At 42.8% G+C, this 23,878-nt stretch overlaps 3 protein-coding genes across 5 annotated transcripts in view; 2 read left to right on the top strand and 1 right to left on the bottom strand.

Annotated features, from left to right (window-relative positions):
- Positions 1–2,393, top strand: part of RAG2 (recombination activating 2) — a 167,257-nt gene extending 164,864 nt beyond the window's left edge. For both annotated transcript variants that reach the window (XM_033927934.1, XM_033927935.1), the window contains exon 2: positions 223–2,393. In XM_033927934.1, coding sequence (XP_033783825.1) covers positions 250–1,803 — 1,554 coding nt within the window. In that variant the 5' untranslated portion in view covers positions 223–249 and the 3' untranslated portion in view covers positions 1,804–2,393. The remainder of the gene's footprint in view (positions 1–222) is intronic.
- The window catches only part of TRAF6 (TNF receptor associated factor 6), a 333,270-nt gene that overhangs the window by 164,874 nt on the left and 144,518 nt on the right, over positions 1–23,878 (top strand). The gene's annotated exons all lie outside the window — the stretch shown is intronic.
- On the bottom strand, positions 9,498–19,125 carry RAG1 (recombination activating 1). 2 transcript variants are annotated; one of them, XM_033927923.1, is made up of 2 exons: positions 18,965–19,125; positions 9,498–15,060 (listed from the first exon to the last, which is right to left on the bottom strand). In XM_033927923.1, exons 1-2 carry the CDS (start codon positions 19,048–19,050, stop codon positions 11,895–11,897), a joined length of 3,252 nt encoding a protein of 1,083 aa, XP_033783814.1. In that variant the 5' UTR covers positions 19,051–19,125; the 3' UTR covers positions 9,498–11,894. The 2 variants fall into 2 exon arrangements, with proteins under 2 accessions (XP_033783814.1, XP_033783815.1); XM_033927924.1 differs by lacking the exon at positions 18,965–19,125 and adding an exon at positions 18,710–18,740.

Genomic DNA, 23,878 nt, shown 5'->3' with positions numbered 1-23,878 from the left:
GGGCTAACTTGAACCTTTAAGTTAGCCCGGACTTTACTTTAAAGCTCCTGCATTAAAATAAAATAAAAAATCCTCAAATAAATGATTGAGAGGGTTATATACTTTGCGTTTTTAAAATATTATCTGCTGCATAAATGCACGAATGTCTTTGGAGAGCACTGTAGGTCTTTTAAATCACTTATACTGTTTACACGTTATCTGCTGCTGTTTCTCTCATTTCAGATACTCGTTTGCAAATATACAAAGGAGATGTCTTTGCAAATGGTATCCGTGGTTAACCATTCCTCCCTCATTCATCCAGGCTTCTCACTGCTGAATTTTGATGGAAAGGTTTTCTTTTTTGGACAAAAGGGCTGGCCCAAAAGATCTTGCCCAACAGGTGTTTTCCTTCTTGACTTAAAGAAAAATGAGCTGAAACTGAGGCCTGCCACATTTTCAAATGTTTCCTGCTATCTCCCTCCCCTTCGATATCCAGCAATAACCACCATGAAAGCAAGTTCAGAATCGGAAACTTGCCAGTATCTTATTCATGGTGGTAAAACTCCAAATAATGAGCTGTCCACCAAGATGTATATCATATCGGTCATGAACAGCGCTAACAAGAAAGCATTTCTTTGTTGTACTGAAAAAGAAATAGCAGGAGATGTTCCTGAGGCACGATATGGCCATTCCATTAACGTTGTTTACAGCAAGGGTAAAAGTGCATGTGTAATATTTGGGGGACGATCATATTTGCCTTCTGGACAGAGAACCACAGAAACCTGGAACAGTGTGGTGGATTGTATGCCTGAGGTGTTTTTGGTTGACCTGGAATTTGGTTGCTCCACCTCTTATACACTCCAAGAACTCCAAGATGGACTTAGCTTCCATGTGTCATTAGCCAGAAATGATACCATCTATATTCTAGGGGGCCATTCACTTGAAAATAACGTTCGACCTCCAAATCTATATAAATTAAAAATTGACCTCCCACTGGGTAGTCCAGATCTGAAGTGCACTGTTTTGTCTGGCGGGATTTCATTATCTAGTGCTATTGTAACCCAGACCAGCAATAACGAGTTCATCATTGTTGGAGGCTATGAATCGAACAATCAAAAAAGGATGGTTTGCAACACTGTGATATTGGAAGATGACAAGATCAAGATCCAGGAAAGGGAAATTCCAGACTGGACAGGGGACATTAAACACAGCAAGATATGGTTCGGTAGCAATATGGGGAATGGGGCCGTGCTATTTGGCATTCCAGGTGACATGAAGCAGCTTATATCTGATACAAACTTTTTTTATATTTTGAACTTTGGGACAGAAGAGCAAGTCATGCAAAGTTGCAGTCAAACATCTACGGAAGACCTTGAAGACTCGGTTCCCCTGGAAGATTCAGAAGAGTTTTATTTTAACGGTGATGGTGTCTTTGATGATGACACCTATAATGAAGATGATGAAGAAGATGAATCTGAGACTAGCTACTGGGTTATCTGTTGTGATGACTGCATTGTTGATGTCAATACTTGGGTTCCCTTCTATTCCACTGAACTCAACAAGCCCGCTATGATTTATTGCTCTAATGGAGAGGGTCACTGGGTCCATTCTCAGTGCATGGATCTGTCAGAGAACATGTTGATCCACCTGTCCAAAGGAAACACCAAGTATTTCTGCAACCAGCACATTGATTTCGCTAGAGATCTGCAAACTCCGAAAAAGGTGCTTTCTGTGAAAAAGCCACCAATGAAATCAATGCGCACAAAAACCTTAAAGAAGAAAAGTCCAGTCAAGAAATCCTTTCTGAGAAGACTCTTTGAATAAACAAGTATGGACATCTACATTTGATGTAAAATTAATGAAACTGTAATTTTTCTATTACCTTGTTCTTCACTTCCAGGCCTCGAAGGAAGCCATGAAATAGATTTGTATACAATGGAGACAATGTTCCTTCTAAGCCAGAGGTTCTCAATGCAGTCCTCAGGACACACCTAGCCAGTCAGGTTTTCAAGATATCCACAATAAAAAGGCATAAGATAAATATGCACGCACCATCTCCATTGCTCGTATGCAAATCTATCTCATATTAATTGTGGTGGATATCCTGAAAACCTGACTGGCTAGGTATGTCCTGAGGCCTAGGTCGAGAAGCACTTTTCTGAGCTATGCAGAAGTCCTCCACCTACATTGCTGCCAGCGGGGTGCGCTTTTTCATTACCACATTTTCAGTAGTGAGAGACTGACAAACTCTGCAGGACTCCAGTGAACCTGCCTTCCTTTGTGACTGAAAACAAGATATTGAAGGGCACCCTTCAGTGGCAGGAATGCAGTTGGAGGACTCCCACACAGCTTAGAGCAGCGGTCTCCAACTCCAACCCTTTGCAGGGCCACATTTTGGATGTGTAGGTACTTGGAGGGCCTCAGAAAAAATAGTTAATGTCTTATTAAAGAAATGACAGTTTTGCATGAGGTAAAACTCTTTATAGTTAAATCTTTCCTTTTGGCTAATAATAATACTGTAATTTATAGCTAAAGAGACACATGATCAAGAAACTGTTTTATTTTACTTTTGTGATTATGATAAACATACCGAGGGCCTCAAAATAGTACCTGGCGGGCCGTGAGTTTGAGGCCACTGGCTTAGAGGGAACATTGAAATAGGGTTGCCAGATTTTCCAATTAGAAAATCCGCAGCTCATTATTATTTAGCATGCACTGTGTTAAAATTTCTGGTTTTGAGAAGTGTTAAACTTAATTAGCAAATACGAGTAATATACGTTGCTTCCATAACGCAGCTTAGTGATTAGAGGCCTAAAATTATTAAGAAAACCGAAGTTGACAGTAACTGAAATATATGATTTTATCTACTGGTTTATTAAATTCAGGATGGGGGGACATTTAGGGGGGGGGGTTCATGCAGCAGATGTCTCATTACTTATATTCACTGACTTCTTTGTGAAACTTTCTACATGTAAATATTGTCATTTTAACTGCAAAATACCACTGACTAATTTACTGTTCTACGTTTAAGAAATAAAATGTTTACTTAGTGCTTATAGCAGATGAAATACCAGTCACTCTCTTCTTCAGCAGCGTACTGTGACTTATTGTCAGGGCCGCCGAGAGAAAATCCGGGCCCCCCGGTGCAAAAAGGTGTGTGGGCCCTTATACAAAATTCTACACACATGTATGTGTGTCTCACCATGGACCTGTACAGCGGCATTACAACTTCGGGCTTTCGGCTGACAAAACTTCTACGGATGCAACCCAGCATTTTTCTAGCCTTAGATGAAGCTTTCTCCACTTGATTGGCAGTCTTCATATCTTCACTAATGATTACTCCCAGGTCCCGTTCTGCAACAGTTCTTGTTAAGGTCTCACCCTTCAGGGTGTAAATTCTGCAGGGGTTTCCGCTACCAAGGTGCATAACCTTGCACTTTTTGGCATTAAAACTCAGCTGCCAAGTAGTAGACCATTGTTCCAATAAACTCATGCAAAGTAGGCAGGGACGCGATTCACAACACAAAATTTCACATCCGACTGGGCTGGCCGATCAACTGAAGAAGCGACTGCTGGGGACCAGTCGAAAACGTCTTTCCGACTCTCCAGAGGCCTGCTTTCTGCACACCCTGCTCTCTGCTGCCCCGAATCTCTCCTGCCTTCCACCCCGATGCTCTTCTCCTACCTGCCCCGAACTGCCCTGATCTCCTGCCCGCCCCGACTCTCCCACCCTTCCCCGCAGTGCAAGCTCATGGTTTTAACCCGCCGGCTCTAAGCAGGTTAAAACCACGGGCTCCATTCTATCTGCCTTTATTTTTCTCTGTTTTTATTAGCCTTGGTAACTCTGGCCGAAAGTGACCGAAGTGTCTCGAAGAACTCTGGGCTCTTTGCTGTTTGTCGCGCGCTTTAGCTCGTGCACTGTCTCCATAACCACAGTATAATTTTTTTCTTCTTCTTCTTAGACCATCTCCTTCCTCCTCCTCCTACCCTGTGTATCCTTGCTGCGCTCTTAAATATCGACCGGGTATCACTTCTTAATTCTAAGCCCAGCAGAACATAACACAACGTATGTTTTTAAAATAAGTTTAAAAAGAAAAAAAAAAAACCAAAATCAACTCTGCCGGCCTGGATGTCTAGCGCATGCGCAGACCATCTACAGATGTTCTTCGCATGTGCTGGGATCGCTGTAGCGTGATCCGGGCAGGCAGATTGGGGGGCAGGCCAATATGCAGATGGGATCGCCCCCATCTGCATATTGGCGTTTTCTGAATTCATCACACCTGCCTGGATTGGGCCCGATCAGGCAGGTTCGTGAATCTAGCCCTAAGTGCGCTGATGTACGCCCACAACCTTAGGTACCATATACAGTGTTCCCCTGTGAATCACGGACTCACTCATTCGCAATTTGCTCCAACCGCCTCTTCCTGTAGTAAAGTCAGGCTACACCAATCAAGAACTGTGTGTCAAAGCAGCTCCTGATTGGTGTAGCCTGACTTTACTACAGGAAGAAGCGCTCAGAGCAGACCACGAGTAATTTTCTTCACCTGCCGGCGCTCCAGCTGCCTTTTCCTACCTCTCCAGCTGCCCTCTCCTGCCTTTTGACAGGCAAAAAACTGCATTCACGGTTTTTCAAAATTCACAGGGGTTCCTTGAATGGAACCCCTGCATATTTCAGGGGAGTACTGCACAGAATTTGAGGGCATGTCATGCTCATCTTTACAGACTAGCACTTATTCAATTTATCGCCATTTACGCACATAAGGGCAGGCTTACCCACAAAAAACTTTGGCATTGTGTATATATACGCACCAAAGTGGCACATCGTACGGGAAGGAACCCAGTTATAAAATTGCCCTTCACATGCTGGAATGAACTTAGAAGAGGACCATCTCATAATTATCATTCTCTTATCCTTTTCTTGTGATCTTGGCACACGAAGTATTATGTACGGAAGCAAATGCTCACAACGTCAAACCACAAGCCAACCTCAGAGATAGCTGGATATGAGCCAAGAGCCTTGGAGACTATCCAAAATCCTTTCAGGCAGAATATTTTTTTTAACAGAGATCATGCATTTCTAAGGGTTTGTCCTTCATTGATTGTAGATAATGCCGTTATTTTTTTTGAATGTCTGACCAACCTGATTGTATTTGAGGCACTGTTTATTATTTCTATAGCGCTATCAGATGGACGCAGCGCTGTACATTAGACACACAAGAGATGGTCCCTGCTCGAAAGAGCTTATAATCTATTTATGACAGACACACAGGGCAAAAAGGGTGAATTAATATATGCTGCTCATGTAGGGACATACAAAGGGATGAAGAGGTAGAGAGGGTGGGGTCTACTGAGAAAATGACAAACAATTATGGCGCTTTGCAAGGTGGTAGGGTTAGGACTTAGACGCAGCTTCGAAAAAGAGGCACCAAAACAGGGTCTGAGAGAGGCAGCAGTCTTTCCTCAGAGTCAGCTTCTGGCTATTTCTATATTTAGTTATAGGAAGTCCTTTCATCTAGCTGCCCCCTGTGCCTGGAATACATTACCTGAGTTGCTCTCCAAGCCCCTTCCCTTGTTTAAAAGCAGACTGAAAACCCACCTTTTTGATATAGCCTTCAGTCCTTAAACCCTACTCCTCTGCCCACCAACCCAGCCAGCAGATTAGCTGTTAACTGTATCCATGACATCCTGTTTGTCTGTGTAGATTGTAAGCTCTTTGGAGCAGGGACTGTTTTCTTACTGTTTGGGACTCTGTGCAGTGCTGCATGCATCTGGTAGCGCTATAGAAGTAATTAGCAGTAGTAGTGTGAAGAGTTTTAGTCTTTGTGAAACAGCTGAGATTGTGATGTCATAATGCCTCATTCCACCAATAAGAGCCAACCTCATCGGTGATGTCACAATGGCTTGATTGTCCTGTACTCCTCTCTGCATCGCCAACCCAGCCCAGCAGATTAACCCTTCCCCTTCACTGTATCCATGACATCTTGTCTGTTTAGATTGTAAGCTCTTTGGAGCAGGGAGTGTCTTCTTTGTGACTCTGTACAGCACTGCGTACGTCTGCTAGCGCTCTAGAAATAATTAATAGTAGTAGTCCTCGAGTTACAAATGCCCCACTTAAGTACGACTAGTCAGTTGGGAGCTGAGGTGAGCAGCAAGAATCTTAAAATCTACAAGTTCTACTGGGCTTGATGGACCATTGGGTCTGACCCAGCAAAGCTGTTCTTAAGTGAGCAAATTATGACTAGAAATAAAACTCTATAGAACAGAGCTGGATATCTCCTCTACCAATCCAAATATTTATTCTAAGCACAAGTTAAAAAAATTCAGTGAATCAGATAGCTGCAGATTGGGTCCTTGACAGGACTCCAGAATTTAGTGGGATAGAGTCCAATGTGATTTGGTTTTGGACTCATGACGTGAGATCAGGTAATGGGAACACTGCCCTGGTTCCTCTGCCCAGAAAACAGACGAGTGGGGGCTTTTTTTGCACGAAGGAAATACTGCCAGAAAGCTCACATCAAGTCTGCCGCAGACTTCTGCTTGACTCGTGCTCCCAGCCCTGTTTAATGATTTGACAGCAATCTCATTGAACTGAAATAGTTCTATCATGGGTCTCCGACGGGATTAATGCCTTCACATAAAAGCAGTGTATTTAAAGCAACACCAATCATTTATGTACTGCAAGTGGTACTATTTACGCAAAGAATCAGCTTTCTGTTCTTCCGTCTCCTACCAACACAAGAAAACAACGCCTGCATCATTATTTTAAAAGCTTTATTCGGTAGGTTATACAAGAATGTTTAAATAGCAACATAATCTTTGAGAAAAATTGCAAATCTGAAAATAAACGTGTTCACCAACCATTTTCACAGTATGCAGCTACAGTAAAGTTGCTGATGCCGCCAGAAATGCCTTTGAACAGCAAAGCTTAGAAAACTTTCAAAAACATAACGTCAGTAAAATAAAGCCAACATTGGCAGGGGCCTTGTAAATCATCTTTGGAAAAAAGAATGCAGTGAAAACAAGCCCCGCCCCCCTTTTACTAAGGTGCGCTATGCTTTTTAGCGCGCGCTAATCACACGCTAACGCATGCATGTTATTCTATAGACACACCTTAGTAAAAGGTGATAATTTGAGGTATTATTTTAAATCAAGCTACCTAAATAACAATATAAAACATGTTTACAATATCCATCCAGCACGGTTACAGCGTTCTAATGAAAGAAACATTTACCGTACAAATTCTTCAAATACAAACTGATATGATACGTATCTGCAGTGAAGAAAAGCGGAAAAAAAACAATTCATAACACTCAAAAGTATTTGTGCATTGAGGTATCATTTGCTGCTTCCTGGGATAAAGAAAACAGAAACAGCTGATTAAACTTTTTTTCACCTATATGTCTAGTTTGCAATTAGGTAGGTAAACAAAACAGAACAAAATCCAGTTCACCTATAGAAAATGGCATGTGATGTTAAACTGTTTTAAGGTACCAGGGGCCGCTGAAAAGTTCTCAGCTCAACCAAGAAGAGAATGACCTGGAGCCAGTGGCATAGTAAGGAGGGGGCCCGGGCACCCCTCCTCCTCTCTGCCCCGCCCCCTGCCCCCACACTTCTAGTTGAAGTTGTTGTTTGCGGGCGTTAACAACGCGCTTTTCGCTACCCCGTCAGCTCTCCCGCTGATGTCATTTCTGGGTGCCGCGCATAGGAAGTGATGTCGGAGGGAGAGCCGACGGGGTCACAAGGGGCACACTGTTGACCGCCGTGAGCAACAACTTCAGCTAGAGGTACAAGGGAAGGGAAGGAGCAGGGAACGGAGATGAGGACGGGGAAGGGGCACCACTACCCTCGCTATGCCACTGCCTGGAGCCATGAAACTTACAAGTTATTCCACACTTTTGTTGACACTTTTCAATGATATGAAATGAAACAAAAAGTGTCAAGAAAAGTGTGGAATAACTTGTAAGTTTCATGGCCCCACATCATTCTCTTCTTAGTTGGGCTGAGAACGTTTCAGTGGCCCTTCGTATTGTGATGTCATAATTCCTCATTCCACCAATGCCTAAGAGCCAACCTTATCGGTGATGTCACAATGACTTGGTTTCCCTATACTTGTGCCCATTTCCTAGATGCATTTGCCTCACTGAAATGAAAAGTGTGGAATATCGTGTAAGTTTCGTGGCTCCACATCATTCTCTTCTTAGTTGGGCTGAGAACGTTTCAGTGGCCCTTCGTATTGTGATGTCATAATTCCTCATTCCACCAATGCCTAAGAGCCAACCTTATCGGTGATGTCACAATGACTTGGTTTCCCTATACTTGTGCCCATTTCCTAGATGCATTTGCCTCACTGAAATGAAAAGTGTGGAATATCGTGTAAGTTTCGTGGCTCCACATCATTCTCTTCTTGGTTGGGCTGAGAACGTTTCAGCGGCCCCGTGTACTCACCACAAGCTTTGATCCCCAGTCAAAGCCATTTTCGTCTAGGCTAACTATAATCTAACTTCCCTGTTCTCCCACTGCTTGTAAAGCAGAGCTTCCTACTCTATGGCTGTTCTTCACTGGTGTTTCAGCTACCGTATAGTGTGCCCTGTAATTGCACTGTCAGATCCCAGACGCCTCTACTACAAAGCAGCAGTGCTGAGTGTTTATTCAACTTTCCCTAGCTATGAGATGACACTGCAGCTGTAACATCTGCTACAGAGAATTTAAATGTTAAGGCTTAGAGCAGCAATTCGCATTAGCAGACCAATCAATTTCATGAACAGAAACCAAGGAAGTGCAGCCCTTAGGTCAAAGGCCAGTACTCTAAATGAATCCAGCCTCACCTGCATACGTTCCAGTTTAGCAGGAAATTGTCCAACTTAGTATTGACTCCCTGAAGGGTGTTTTCCCCTATTTGAATCCCTGGAGGGTGTTTTCCCCTATGGCAGCCTCCGGAAGAGTGTTCCAGTTTTCTACCACTCTCTGGGTGAAGAAGAACTTCCATACGTTTGTATGGAATCTATCCCCTTTCAGCTTTAGGGCGTGCTCATATTTGAAAAAAAATAAAAATTAATTAGGCGAGAGGCACCTATTTTCTTAGGCAAGATTCTACAAAAGATAGGCGTGTATCGCATGGTGCCTAGAGGCAACTAACTCCAAAGCAGGAATGTTTAGAGGCGGAGAAGGACTTAAGCACTGTTACATGTGATTCTCTAAAGGACTTAGGCACCTATAATGTAGTCCTTTAAAATCCTGGCCTACATTACAGGCACCCAAGTTTTAATTTAGGCAAGGTTCTGTAATATGTGCCTATGTGTGACTGACAAGAGATAGGCACCTACAAGGGGCCACTGAAACGTTCTCAGCCTAACCAAGAAGAGTCATGCAACTTACAAGTTAGTCCACACTATCCTTGATGCTTTTCATTTCAATGATATCAAATAAAATGAGAAGTGTCAAGAAAAGTGTGGAGTAACATGCAAGTTTCATGGCTCCACCTCATTCTCTTCTTGGTTGGGCTGAGAACTTTACAGCGGTCCCTGTGATGTCATAATGCCTGATTCCACCAATGCCTACGAGCCAACCTCATCGGTGATGTCACAATGACTTGGTTTCCCTAGACTTGTGTATATTTACTAGATGCATTTGCGTCATTGAAACGAAAAGGGCCCAGAATAGTGTGGACTAACTTGTAAGTTTCATGGCTCCACCTCATTCTCTTCTCGGCTGGGCTGAGAACTTTTCAGCGGCCCCTCGTATCTTTTTAAATGCCATTTACATAATTTCCCCCTTCCTGCCTCAATTCACTATCAGAAGGCTCTCTTTCTGGCAAAACATCTGCGCTGAGGACACTAATGCATTTTGTTATGTGCTTCCCTGTATTATTAGAAAATCTTAACCTGCGCTGAAAGTGAATAGTGCAATTTGTCCTCCTTCAAAATTATTCATTGATATAATACAAACCTAATGCTAGATTATTTATTACCTTCATTAGAAAAAAAAAGTCTACCATTCAAACCAAAATCACAAAGTTACTGCACATACAAATACTTAGCAAATAAATCCGACACTATTAGACTACAAATATGATAAACATTTTATAAAAAAAAAAGGATATATAAGCTATCACCTAATAAAATTCTCTTCAAACCTAAAATGCATCAAAATTCTACCATAGAAAATTGCTCTCACAGCATATGAGCATCAATGGATCCTATGACTTGCATACATCAAAAAAGAAAGTTACTTGTACTAGATGTACAAGTCATCAAAAAGCCATTTATCTTTGATCTCTGGTTCAAAAGGACCACATACTGTAACTGCCTGCCTGTTTCCACATTCTAAACTCATTTGTTTTAGACTCTTTCCATTTAATTCCAAAAGGGTCCTTTTATTAAGGCGTGCTAACCGATTTAGCGAGCGCTAATAAGGCGCCCATAGAATATAATGGATAGCTTAGCATATAGCGCTCGCTAATCTTTAGCGTGCCTTAATAAAAAGGACCCCAAAGTGAAACAGAGGACAGAGAAGTCCAAGAAAACTTTAAAAAGCAGGAACTGTCCTAAACTGCCTACCAAGAGATGAACCCAAAATTGTCCTGTCTGCATATCTTTGCAAATAGCAAATAATGGCAGAGCATTACTGCCTTGTCTGTTCTTTAAAACTCACGTATGGACCAGCCTTAACAGAAGTTCTGCAGAACTGCAGGAGAAAACTGAATATTCCCCCAAATTGTTTTTTTGGTGCAAGCTGAGAAAACGTACATTGCTCTAAAATGTTGCTAAATCTAAGGTCTTACATTAGAACTATCTACAATGAATATACATGAGATAAATTTACACATATTAGATTCCAATGTATGGAATTGTGTCTTGGGCCTGTTCTTATCCCAGCTGGCATTGATGTGCCCAGGACAGATTTGGAAAGCTCTGCCCTGCACAAAAGCAAACAGACCTCCACTTTCACTGCTCTGGAAGGAGTTCTCATTGGAAAAGTGTACAAACCCAGCATGTTTTTATTCGTCCATCCTCAATCAATTTAAAATATAAGTGTACCAAAGAGACAGTGGACACTGGCTAAGGAATTCCACAGGTCCGTTATTATTCCTTTTTTGTTTGAATGGTCTGAAACCATAGACGTATCAACAGAGGCTGGCAACTTTGAGCCAGTAAAAAATTATATTAACTTGCCCATTTCGCTCTAGAATTAAACTGCTCGTTCCAATTAAAAGGTCATCAAGAGAAAGATTAGTGCTTAGAAACAGTCAAAAAAAAAAACATAAGCTAGTCTGTTTTACCCTAGCGGATATCAAGATTTCAGCCTGCTCTGTACTAAACCTTTTGCTGAAATGTGTACGGTAATGCCAACTTTCCCTTAGAAATCGTGTTAAGCATAGTGATGAGGAAGGACATTATGCTCCTTTATTTTGCAGGGCACAAAACAAGTCATTATTAAAAAGTGAAAGTAATTCTTGAAAATGCAGGAAAACTGTTTCCCGCCATTATAGTATTAAAAAAACTAATGTGTTCAATTCTTGCCAAGTAAAGCTGAACATTTAAAAAGTATCTAAAATATATTTTTAAGCCCTAACTTCCATCCATGAAAATACATCTCCTCCCACATCTAACTATGAAATGTATTATATTTCCAAACTTTATCCTAAATCCAGCCGTGTGTTATGATAGAACCAATACTTTCGTGTTGGATTAAATGCATCGGCTACAGTACCATACACGATGCATTCACATCTGTCCAAAGCTCTCAAAAGAAACCCCCAGTGGGTGGTTCCTTAAACCATTACTCAGCATTCACACGCACATCAAAACACCTATTTCTCGGGGCTTTAACGCCCACCCTGAAAGAGGAGGCCTTCCAGCATCTCTCCAGAAGACTTACACGCTAAATCCATGCAAACAGCTTGCTTGCGTTTAAAATTACACGGAACCTAAAGATTCTAAAGAATATTCCAGATCTGGAGAGTCATCTAGATTAGTTTCTGTGGCTAACGTGAACCCCTGGTTTTTCAGCGCATTATGTGCATTCATAAACTTTTGAAGATATTTAGAAGTGTACAACCAATGATGCTTTAATACATCTTCCATTTCATAGCATTTTGACTGTCTGGCGTTCATTTTTCGGAAACGCCTAAACAGTTTGTTTCCAGACTCGTTTCCTTCACTTGCCCAAGCACCGATCGAGCCATCTCTTTCAATGATCTCAGGGACATGAGCTAGAGTTTTGTGAAAGTAATTTGTGATTTTGCCCCCATATCGGTACTTAAATTTAGTAGATAACAGTTCAGCGAATCGGTGGGAATTGAAGGTATACTGGCAGAGCAATTCTGGGCATTCCTTCAAAGGGCAAGTTGATCGCCATACTGGTTTCATTTTAAGATAAAGGTTCATGAGTTCTCTGAGTGCATTTTGTCGTTCCTCAGTAGGTACCAACTCACAAATAGCTTCCACCATTTCTTTGGACATTAGTTTTCTGGCAAAATTACCGTTCATCCTCATTACTGGCCTCAGGTTCATTTTCTTCCTGAGGTGCTTGTCAAGGGTCGTCTGCCACCGTTGTCTTTCTTCTTTAGTTATGTTGGGATTCTTGAAAACTTCACCTATCTCAAGCTGGAATATCTTGTAGAACTCAGTTGCGTTGCCAATATCGCAATGCAAAGCATCGATGGAAGGCAGAGTTTCAATGAATGGCTTGGCAGAAACACCCTTCACTCTGTCACGTAGTTCATCCACAGACTCGTGGTGTGGGTTTGACCTCCATGTTTCGTAACGCTCTAAGTTTTCGGCATGGCTCCTTGTTATGGAGTGAAGAACTAAGTTCTGGGAAGCTTCAAGGCGTGTGGCATCGCAAAGGGTGCAAATATAAACAGATCCAGAAGCTTCCAGGCCTTCTACTTCACGAACAAGCTTTTCATCATATCCTGTGCCTCTAAATATGAATCTGAATGATCTGAGTATGCCTCCGATTTCAAGCATCAGTTTGCTATGCTTCATTGCCTCTCTTTCTGCAATGACAGGACTCAAGATGGCTGTCAGTGTTTCGTGGTCGGATTCATCAGCAAGCATAAGGCACAGCGGCTTGCAGCATAGCTCTGAATTAGGCTTAGCTTCTTCGAAAATTCTCACATTTTTATTGTTATGACTGATACAGATGTTCATGATAGTAAAAGAAAATCGAATCGCTTTTTCAGGGACAGCTGGCCCACATCCATGCTTCTCACTAACATCTCCCATCCCATCACAAGATTCTTTCACCACTACGGTAAACGGGCCACTTAGGTAGTCATCCAAGTCTTTGGTTTTCAAGCCTTCTAGTAGAAACTCTTCTAAGTCCTTTAAGGCAGAAACCAAGGCAGCGTCATACCTAAATCTTTTTGAAATTGTGTCCACTGGGTAATCATCGATGGACAATGCCAGTCCAGATAGCCCATCTATGATTCCAACTTCTGTGTTAGCGGAAACATTTTTTAGAGGCGGTATCCACTCAAATGGGTGATAACCAGGCAAGAGAGCCTTTTCAGCGTTTCGAAGGGCATGCAGGGGTTGAAAGATCTGTCTCCCAGTTGTAGCTTTTACAGTTCTGTACATTTTGTGATACTGGCTACAGCTGAGGAAAGTATTGACACGTATGGCAAGGCATACAGCTGGGTGAAGCCCTGCTCCTCTGCCTTGCATGATGGCTTCGAGTTCATCAGCTTGCCTGTGTTCATTGTGAGCTCTCAAGGCAAGAAGAAACAACGTCAAGCACACTGACTTGACATCACCTTCTTCTTCTTTCTCTGCAAAAGCTTTCACTTGATGCTTGAGCTCTCTGAGGCGATGCTTCTGTGCTCTTCTAGTCAATGACAGCAAGTGTTGCCTTGGCCGTCCACCTTTATTAATGTGGGCATAAGCTTTTTTGCCTTTTGTTTCTGTGTGGGCAGAGAGATGGTTAGCATATTTTCCTAAAGAGACTTCTTCACCACACTCTTTCACAGTGCATCTCAGCACCAGTGAGTTGAGGATATTCAAGAAGGATTTCACTGGGCTTACCAGATCAGTTGGAAAGCAAGGATATCTGCACGAGGGACAATAACTACCCATAACGTTTAGGCATTTGAGAATGCAAGTTTTGCAGAATAGATGCTTGCATGTAGTCTGCACTGGATCGGCCAGGATATGTTCACAAATATGGCAAGCTATTGACTTCATGAAATCTGCAGGGTAATCTACCACTAGCAACTTTGTGCTGAGGTGTATCTTCTGGCAGTTAGTCAGCTTTGGAATGAGGGTCTTATTGGTTTTCAGCTGGGAATTTTTCTTTACGGCTTTCCTCTTCTTAATGTGCTCAGTGCCTCGCTTAAGCTTTTTGCTCAACTGTGAATTTCCTTGAAGTTGACTTTTTCTTTTGATGCCGCGTTGGACTGAAGTACAAACGCTGCAGGTCCCTGAATGTGGCTGCCAATCTACGGCGTCATTCCTTGGAAAATACACCTCACAAGGGGCATTATTAAACTTCTGGTTGATGATGCTCCAGCAGTTGTGGCAAAAGCGTGTTGGATGGATAGTATCCATATCGCCTCTAACATCAATCTTGAAAACCTTTGAGATAAGATCTGGCCAAGACGTTGCTCTCTTTTCCTTCTTTCTAAGAATCCCTTGTGTCTCTTCATCTACTGGTCCATGTACAGGGTAGCTTCTGTTATGTGGATCGCTTTTAAAGGAAATTCCACATATACGACAAAGTTGTTGCAAGTTTACTACGTGAGACTGTTCATTCTCTGTCGTTTTCAAGTCTACAGGATTGTTGTCAGTTTTTTCATGTGCCTGTGGTTGACATCTCAAAGCTGCAAATGAAGGCTCAGTGTGCTCAAGACTTTGAATTTCTGCCGACAGCTTAACCTCAGATACTTTCTCCAAAGATTCTTCCACTTGAACTTTGTTCTCTTCTTGAAGGTCGTTTGAAGATGTCTTTTCAAAAGACCTTACTCTGAATAACTTGAACTTCCATTCTGAAAATTTTGTATATGGGTGCTGGATTTCTGCAGGCATGGAACGCCATGGAATGCTTGATAGAGTAGTTTCCATTCTTGCAGGTACTATAATCCTGGAATAAAATGAAAATCGTACATAAGTGGAAAGTTCAAAAATACAATATAATGTCATCACATGAAAATGCACAATGTAGTCGAATAATTGTTGTGATCGGTATCAGACTTTGTAATACTTAAATCGATCAGAACTGTTTTCCCCTTATCAATACTACAATGTTTTCCTTTGTCTTTTTAATTAATTTTTGTGAATCGGATCAAGTCCCTAGTGGGAATGACACAGTATATAAGACTAAGGATTGGATTGGAAAGATTTTGCTACCCTTAGTACTGCAAAGTCAGCCACGTTGATCAGGGCTGGTGTTAGACCTGCTGAGCTAACCTACTACTACACTGGATCATTTTCAAGAGTCACATTTGTATTGAGTTTGGCCAGTACAGGGGTCAAGATTGACAAGCTTGTATGTATTGTCTTTATGGTTGATTGCTAATAAAGTGGATTTGGAAGACCTGGCACACTCTGCTCTCTTCTATTGGACCTTGATTCTAACCCTTTATCCTACATATTTAGATGGTCTTACATGGCAATCATATTAGCAAATGTAAAATACATTTTCTGGAATTTTAGAAATGTTATCTCACAGATGAATAAACCAGAAGATTCAGCATTAGTAAAAGTGGAGGAGTAGCCCCAGTACTTAGAGCAGGGGTGTCAAAGTCCCTCCTCGAGAGCCGCAATCCAGTCGGGTTTTCAGGATTTCCCCAATGAATATGCATGAGTTCTATTTGCATGCACTGCTTTCATTGTATGCTACTAGATCTCATGCATATTCATTGGGGAAATCCTGAAAACCCGACTGGATTGCGGCCCTCAAGGAGGGACTTTGACACCCCTGAGCTGTGATCAAGGTTCAAATCCTGCCGATACTCCCTGTGAGCTTGAGCAAGTGAATTAACCTTCTTTTGCCTCGGGTACAAACTTAAAAGGCAAATCTGTAAGGCACGCCTACAGTTACATGCTAATGTTAGAAAATAGGGACACCCAGTGGCGTAGTAAGGGGAGAGGGCAGAGGGGGGAGGTCCGCCCCGGGCGCCGTTAGTGGGGGCACCAGCACCCATCGAACTGTCTGCCCTTCCCACTCTTCCCCCTCTAGCCCTTCGCCAGCGTGAGCAGCAACTCTAGCATGCCGCTCGCGCTAGCATCGGCCCTCCCTCTGATGTCACATCCGGGTCCCGCACCTAGGTAGTGACATCAGAGGGAGAGCCGACGTGGGCAGCAAGTTGGTGATGCTGCTCATGCCGGGAATGTTAAAGAGGTATGGGAGCGAGGAAGGAGCACATGCGTGTGGCGGGGGGGTGGGGAAGAGGGCTTTCACCTTCGCTATGCCACTGATGGCACCTACTCATGGGATGGGCACCCTTAATTGGCTCATGTGTGTGAAACTGCTCGGCACTACATGTGAACATAAGAGCTGCCATACTGGGACAGACCAAAGGTCCGTCAAGCCCAGTCTCCTGTTTCCAACAATGGCCAACCCAGGTCACAAGTACCCGGCAAGATTCCAAAAGAGTAAAACAGATTTTATGCACCTTATCCTAGAAATAAGCAGTGGATTTTCCCAAGTCCATCTTAATAATAACATATTGACTTTTCTTTTTTTTTTTTTTTACAGCCTGCTAAGCTAATTGCTTTCATCACATTCTCCAGCAATGAATTCCAGAGTTTAATTACACATTGAATGAAGAATTATTTTCTTTGATTTTGTATTTTTAGTTACTACTTAGTAGCTTCATTGCATAGTTCTAGTATTGTTAGAAAGAGTAAACAAGATATTTACATCTACCAGTTCATCTAGTCCAGGGGTGGGCAATTCCGGTCCTCGAGAGCCAGAGCCAGGTCAGGTTTTCAGGATATCCACAATGATTGTGGATATCCTGAAAACCTGACCTGGCTCTGGCTCTCGAGGACCAGAATTGCCTACCCCTGACCTAGTCTATAAAGTCAGCACCCAACTTGCATAGCATGTACCTGAAGGAAGGCAGAGCATGGGTGTGTCACCATGTAATGCATGTAACATACAGAATACTGTTAGTTGTGCGCACTACATGGCATGCTTAGGAACAGCAACTTACGCCAGCCGTTGACTTGGTGTAAGTGGTGTCATCTAAATTTCATAACACCAAATCCACTTTGCATTTGTATTCTGTAATGGGTTAGGTGTGCCTCAATATATATAAACATGATGGCAGATAAAGGCCAAATGGCACATCTGCAGCATCCACTATCTCCTCCTCTCCCTATTGGCTAAGGCTCTTAACATTTGCATCTCCTCTTCCTATAGGCTAAGGCTCTTTACACTGCATTGTGATGTCATAGAACTTCATGGTTATAGAAACTTGATGGCAGATAAAGGACCACAGCATCCACTGTCTCCTCCTCTCCCTATTGGCTAAGGCTCTTAACATTTGCATTTCCTCTTCCTATAGGCTAAGGCTCTTTACACTGCATTGTGATGTCATAGAGCTGCCCATCCGCAGTAACCATTATCTCTTTCTCTCTCTATGAGATCCCACGTGCCTATCTCAGGCTTTCTTGAAATCAGACACAGTCTCTGTCTTCACCACCTCTACCGGGAGACTGTTCCAAGCATCTTCCACCCTTTCTGTAAAAAAGTATTTCCTTAGATTACTCCTGAGCCTATCGTCTCTTAACTTCATCCTATGCCCTCTCATTGCAGAGCTTCCTTTCAAATGAGACTCGACTCATGCGCATTTACGCCACATAGGTATTTAAACATCTCTATCATATCTCCTCTCAATGCCATTACAAAATCGATGCTGAGTGCCCCATTAATATAGCCACCACTTTATAGAATTTTTCCCTTAGGCTTTCTTTACTAACAAGATTTAACACAATTATGGACTAAATTCTATAAACGGCATCCAAATTTGGGTGTCGATAAAAATTAGCTTTAAAAATAGTGGTCGGAGCTGAGCACCGTTTATAAAATAAGAACATAAGAACATAAGCAATGCCTCCGCTGGGTCAGATCTGAGGTCCATTGTGCCCAGCAGTCCGCTCACGCGGTGGCCCAACAGGGACATCAGGGAAAGGGATTGGGATTTAAAGAAGTTTACATACAGGTACTTTAAACATTTTCCCTCTCTGTCCCGATGGGCTCATAATCTATCTAATATATATGGGGCAGTGGTCACAAGGAGCAGCACAGGGTTTGAACCCACAACCTCGGGGTGCTGAGGCTCTGACCACTACGCCACCCTCTCCCTATCTGTCCAAAAGGCTGACAATCTAGCCAAAGCACCATAAAAACAATTAACATAGGGGTCTTTTGACTAAGGCACGCTTAAACAGCTAAGGGGCCTTAGTAAAAGGACCCTATACCAAAGAGAGAATTCACAAAAGTCATACAAAAATTAAACAAAATATATGGGAGGATAAACGAGTATCATGAAGAAAAGAGAAAACAAAAAAAAAATTAAACAAAAAGTCCAAAAATTCAAAACAGTTCTTTCCAGAGATTTATTTTCAAATCAAACTTTTGCATTGCCTCAAAATATCTTAAATACATTTGCTCGTAAAGCAAAAGACAAACAGAAGAAAGCAAATCATAAAAACCGAAATCACTGTGATAAATGATTACAGCCACTGACGCTAGAAGAAGGGGATGGAAATTGCCATCCTACCTTGCTGGAGAGCTGCTACGCCACAAACCAAATCCTCTCTTGTGCTCTGTTTTGGAAAGCCAGCTGGGCTGTTATTTATCGAGCCATCCTCCCTCCCTCCCCAAGTGCCACTCCAGTCAAGTGGCAGCCAATTAGAGCAGAGCCCCTCTCCCCTGCATTGCATCTGCCTCGCTTCCTTGGCAGTTTGGCATTGTTTACAAACTGCCCTTTGCCCCTGCAGTAGCCACTCTGTGAAAGGGGATGATTAGAACTCACCAAATGCACCAGAGAACTTTGTAGAAAGGCGAAAACCCCATGATAGGAAACATTTGCAGATGTGCAAGTAAATACCCTGTTCTCATTTCAGCTTCTATGGCAAAATATTGGTCAATTCTGCTAAGTTTCAGGGTAATTTGTTGCTGTTTTATAAAGTTAACATGTAAACCTGGTCTACTGGTTAGTGCAGCAGTCTGAGAACGTGGGGAACTGGGATCAAGTCCCACTGCTGCTCCATGGGGAGCCAGGGCAGCTCACGACAGAAAGAAGTCACATGATCATATTTCTTTAGACCAGGGGTAAGCAATTCCGGTCCTGGAGAGCCGGAGCCAGGTCAGGTCTTCAGGACATCCACAATAAATACGCATGAGATAGATTTGCATCTCCAGGAGGCAGTGCATGCAAATCCATCTCATACATATTCATGGTGGAGATCCTGAAAACCTGACCCGGCTCTGGCTCTCGAGGACCGGAATTGCCGACCCCTGCTTTAGACCATAAATCAGTCTGACCGCAATCTAATTAGGACAGGCATACAGGACACATAGTGGATCTACAGTATGTTTGTTTAGGTTTGGAATTACAGAAGGGAATGATGAGGTAGAGGAGTGCGTACAGATCACTTCAACTCCTACTGCGCCACCAATGCTTTTAAAGTAAGCCCGGGTGGTGGCGGGAGGGAGCAGGCACTGCACAAGAGTTTTGGTTTCCCTAAATGGACTTTGGGTTGCTTTTCAACTGGTTTCCCTATTAGATAGATGGTAGACCTTCTCTTTTATGAAACTATGATCTGAAATGTTTTTAGTGAAGGCTGAGTGTACAAAAGCTGCCTGGTAATGCTTCCTCCCCCCCCCCCCCCCAGTACTGGCAGTGCAGCCTTCTCATTGGTTAGCGCCATGCCGAAGTTGCAAATGAGACATCGCATCGGTTCTCTGGCGGAAGGGCTTTCTCAGATCCAGTTAAGAAAATAATAATAATGAAAAAAAAAAAAAGAACCGTCATTTGCTTTGGATGGTGTGAAAACAACATCACACCCAAACCATTTCTGATGATTTGTTTACTACTGCAAAAAAAACATAAAAGTTATTCAGAAATTACCCAGCAGATGGGAATAAAATCAATATTGCCAAGCTTTCAGCGCTGTGGTTCAGTAGCTGTTGGTGTGGTAGGAAGAATCTTGATTCCGGCTGATTTTCTGTAACAGAACAGGACCGTTATTTTTTGGTGAAGGGAGGACAGGATCGCTCGGATCTCAACTTGGAAATTAAATGGACTCTTTTGATACATTTTCTGGCTTTTGTGCTATTGTCGCTAACAGGAGTGTGGAGCCGAAAAGTGTGATGTTCCTAAAAGCACCTAGTTTTCTAATACGCTTTTCAGCTCTTCGGGGGTGGGGGCGGCAGATCCTTTGGGGAGGACTTCAGGAGAGAGAGAATGGTCTTGTGGGGGCTTTGGGAGGACTCGTTCATGCTCTGAGGGACATTGGGAGAAGGGTAAATTATCTAGGGCAGCGATTCTTAACTCAGTCCTGAGGGACCCCCCCCTAGTCAGGTTTTCAGTATATCCCTAATAATTATGCATGCAACGGAGGAGACAGACATGCAAATCTGCCTCATGCCTGTTCATTAGAATATCCTGAAAACCTGACTGGCTGGGGGGGGGGGGGTCGCCTGGTTCCTTAGATCTTCCCAAACATGATGTCCTTCTCCAGTGATCTCTCTCTCTTCCAAAATAAGACTATCGTAACGTCATCGTTTGGGCTTCAAGCAACATAGCCGGTCTGATCATAGTAAACAATATCAAGAATAAAAATAAATTGGCTAATTATGCTCAAGTCCTCAAATTGGATCCAAAATGTTATAGTCCAGCGAGAACAAAAGAAAATTCAATAAGATTTAAGGCTGGTTCATTCTACAGTAGAGGGGGGAAATAATAATAATAATAATAATAATTTATTTCTTATATACCGCTATACCGTGAAGTTCGAAGCGGTTTACAATAAAGATACATTTGACAGTACATGGGATAGAAACAGTTTACAATAAAGATACGTTTAATAATAATAATAATAATAATAAAGTTACATTTAATAATAATAATAATAATAATTTATTTCTTATATACCGCTATACCGTGAAGTTCGAAGTGGTTTACATTAAAGATTCATTTTGTCAGTACATGGGAATACCGCAGAAATACCGTGGGAATACCGTGGGAATACCGCATGAATCCCGTGGGAATCCCGCGGGTGTCCTGCAGTAGTCCTGTTTCCAACAATGGCCAACCCAGGTCACAAGTACCCGGCAAGATTCCAAAAGAGTAAAACAGATTTTATGCACTTTATCCTAGAAATAAGCAGTGGATTTTCCCAAGTCCATTTTAATAATAACATATTGATTTTTCTTTTCTTTTTTTACACCCTGCTAAGCTAATTGCTTTCATCACAGCAATGAATTCCAGAGTTTAATTACACATTGAATGAAGAATTATTTTCTCTGATTTTGTATTTTTTAAATACTTAGTAGCATAGTTCTAGTATTGTTAGAAAAAGTAAACAAGATATTTATATCTACCAGTTCACCTAGAGCAATTCCGGTCCTCGAGAGCCGGAGTCAGGTCAGGTCTTCAGGATATCCACAATGAGATGGATTTGCATGCACTGCCTCCTTGAGATGGAAATCTGTCTCATGCCTATTTATTGTGGACCTAGTCTATTTATTGTGTGACCTAGTCTATAGCATGTACCTGAAGGCAGGCAGAGCATGAGTGTGTCACCATGTAATGCATGTAACATACAGAATACTGTTAGTTGTGCGCACTGCATGGCATGCTTAGGAACAGCAACTTACGCCAGCAACTTATTCCCGTAGGACCACCACAGGATTCTCGCAGGATTCCCACGGTATTCCCACAGTACGCCCGCGGGTTTCCCACGGTACTCCCGCAGTACACCCGCGGGTTTCCCACGGTATTCCCGCAGTATACCCGCGGTTTTCCCACGGTATTCCCGCAGTATACCCGCGGGTTTCCCACGGTATTCCCGCAGTATACCCGCGGGTTTCCCACGGTATTCCTGCGGTACTCCTGCGGGAATACCGCGGGTATACTGCGGGAATACCGTGGGAATACCGCAGAAATACCGTGGGAATACCGCAGGAATCCCGTGGGAATCCCGCGGGTGTCCTGCAGTAGTCCTGTTTCCAACAATGGCCAACCCAGGTCACAAGTACCCGGCAAGATTCCAAAAGAGTAAAACAGATTTTATGCACTTTATCCTAGAAATAAGCAGTGGATTTTCCCAAGTCCATTTTAATAATAACATATTGATTTTTCTTTTCTTTTTTTACACCCTGCTAAGCTAATTGCTTTCATCACAGCAATGAATTCCAGAGTTTAATTACACATTGAATGAAGAATTATTTTCTCTGATTTTGTATTTTTTAAATACTTAGTAGCATAGTTCTAGTATTGTTAGAAAAAGTAAACAAGATATTTATATCTACCAGTTCACCTAGAGCAATTCCGGTCCTCGAGAGCCGGAGTCAGGTCAGGTCTTCAGGATATCCACAATGAGATGGATTTGCATGCACTGCCTCCTTGAGATGGAAATCTGTCTCATGCCTATTTATTGTGGACCTAGTCTATTTATTGTGTGACCTAGTCTATAGCATGTACCTGAAGGCAGGCAGAGCATGAGTGTGTCACCATGTAATGCATGTAACATACAGAATACTGTTAGTTGTGCGCACTGCATGGCATGCTTAGGAACAGCAACTTACGCCAGCAACTTATTCCCGTAGGACCACCACAGGATTCTCGCAGGATTCCCACGGTATTCCCACAGTACGCCCGCGGGTTTCCCACGGTACTCCCGCAGTACACCCGCGGGTTTCCCACGGTATTCCCGCAGTATACCCGCGGTTTTCCCACGGTATTCCCGCAGTATACCCGCGGGTTTCCCACGGTATTCCCGCAGTATACCCGCGGGTTTCCCACGGTATTCCTGCGGTACTCCTGCGGTACTCCTGCGGGAATACCGCGGGTATACTGCGGGAATACCGTGGGAATACCGCAGAAATACCGTGGGAATACCGCAGGAATCCCGTGGGAATCCCGCGGGTGTCCTGCAGTAGTCCTGTTTCCAACAATGGCCAACCCAGGTCACAAGTACCCGGCAAGATTCCAAAAGAGTAAAACAGATTTTATGCACTTTATCCTAGAAATAAGCAGTGGATTTTCCCAAGTCCATTTTAATAATAACATATTGATTTTTCTTTTCTTTTTTTACACCCTGCTAAGCTAATTGCTTTCATCACAGCAATGAATTCCAGAGTTTAATTACACATTGAATGAAGAATTATTTTCTCTGATTTTGTATTTTTTAAATACTTAGTAGCATAGTTCTAGTATTGTTAGAAAAAGTAAACAAGATATTTATATCTACCAGTTCACCTAGAGCAATTCCGGTCCTCGAGAGCCGGAGTCAGGTCAGGTCTTCAGGATATCCACAATGAGATGGATTTGCATGCACTGCCTCCTTGAGATGGAAATCTGTCTCATGCCTATTTATTGTGGACCTAGTCTATTTATTGTGTGACCTAGTCTATAGCATGTACCTGAAGGCAGGCAGAGCATGAGTGTGTCACCATGTAATGCATGTAACATACAGAATACTGTTAGTTGTGCGCACTGCATGGCATGCTTAGGAACAGCAACTTACGCCAGCAACTTATTCCCGTAGGACCACCACAGGATTCTCGCAGGATTCCCACGGTATTCCCACAGTACGCCCGCGGGTTTCCCACGGTACTCCCGCAGTACACCCGCGGGTTTCCCACGGTATTCCCGCAGTATACCCGCGGTTTTCCCACGGTATTCCCGCAGTATGCCCGCGGGTTTCCCACGGTATTCCCG

Source organism: Geotrypetes seraphini, chromosome 19, assembly GCF_902459505.1.
Source record: "Geotrypetes seraphini chromosome 19, aGeoSer1.1, whole genome shotgun sequence".
Classification (NCBI taxonomy): Eukaryota; Metazoa; Chordata; class Amphibia; order Gymnophiona; family Dermophiidae; genus Geotrypetes; species Geotrypetes seraphini.
The sequence above is the reverse complement of the archived record's forward strand: the minus strand, read 5'-3'. Positions and strand labels throughout refer to the sequence as shown.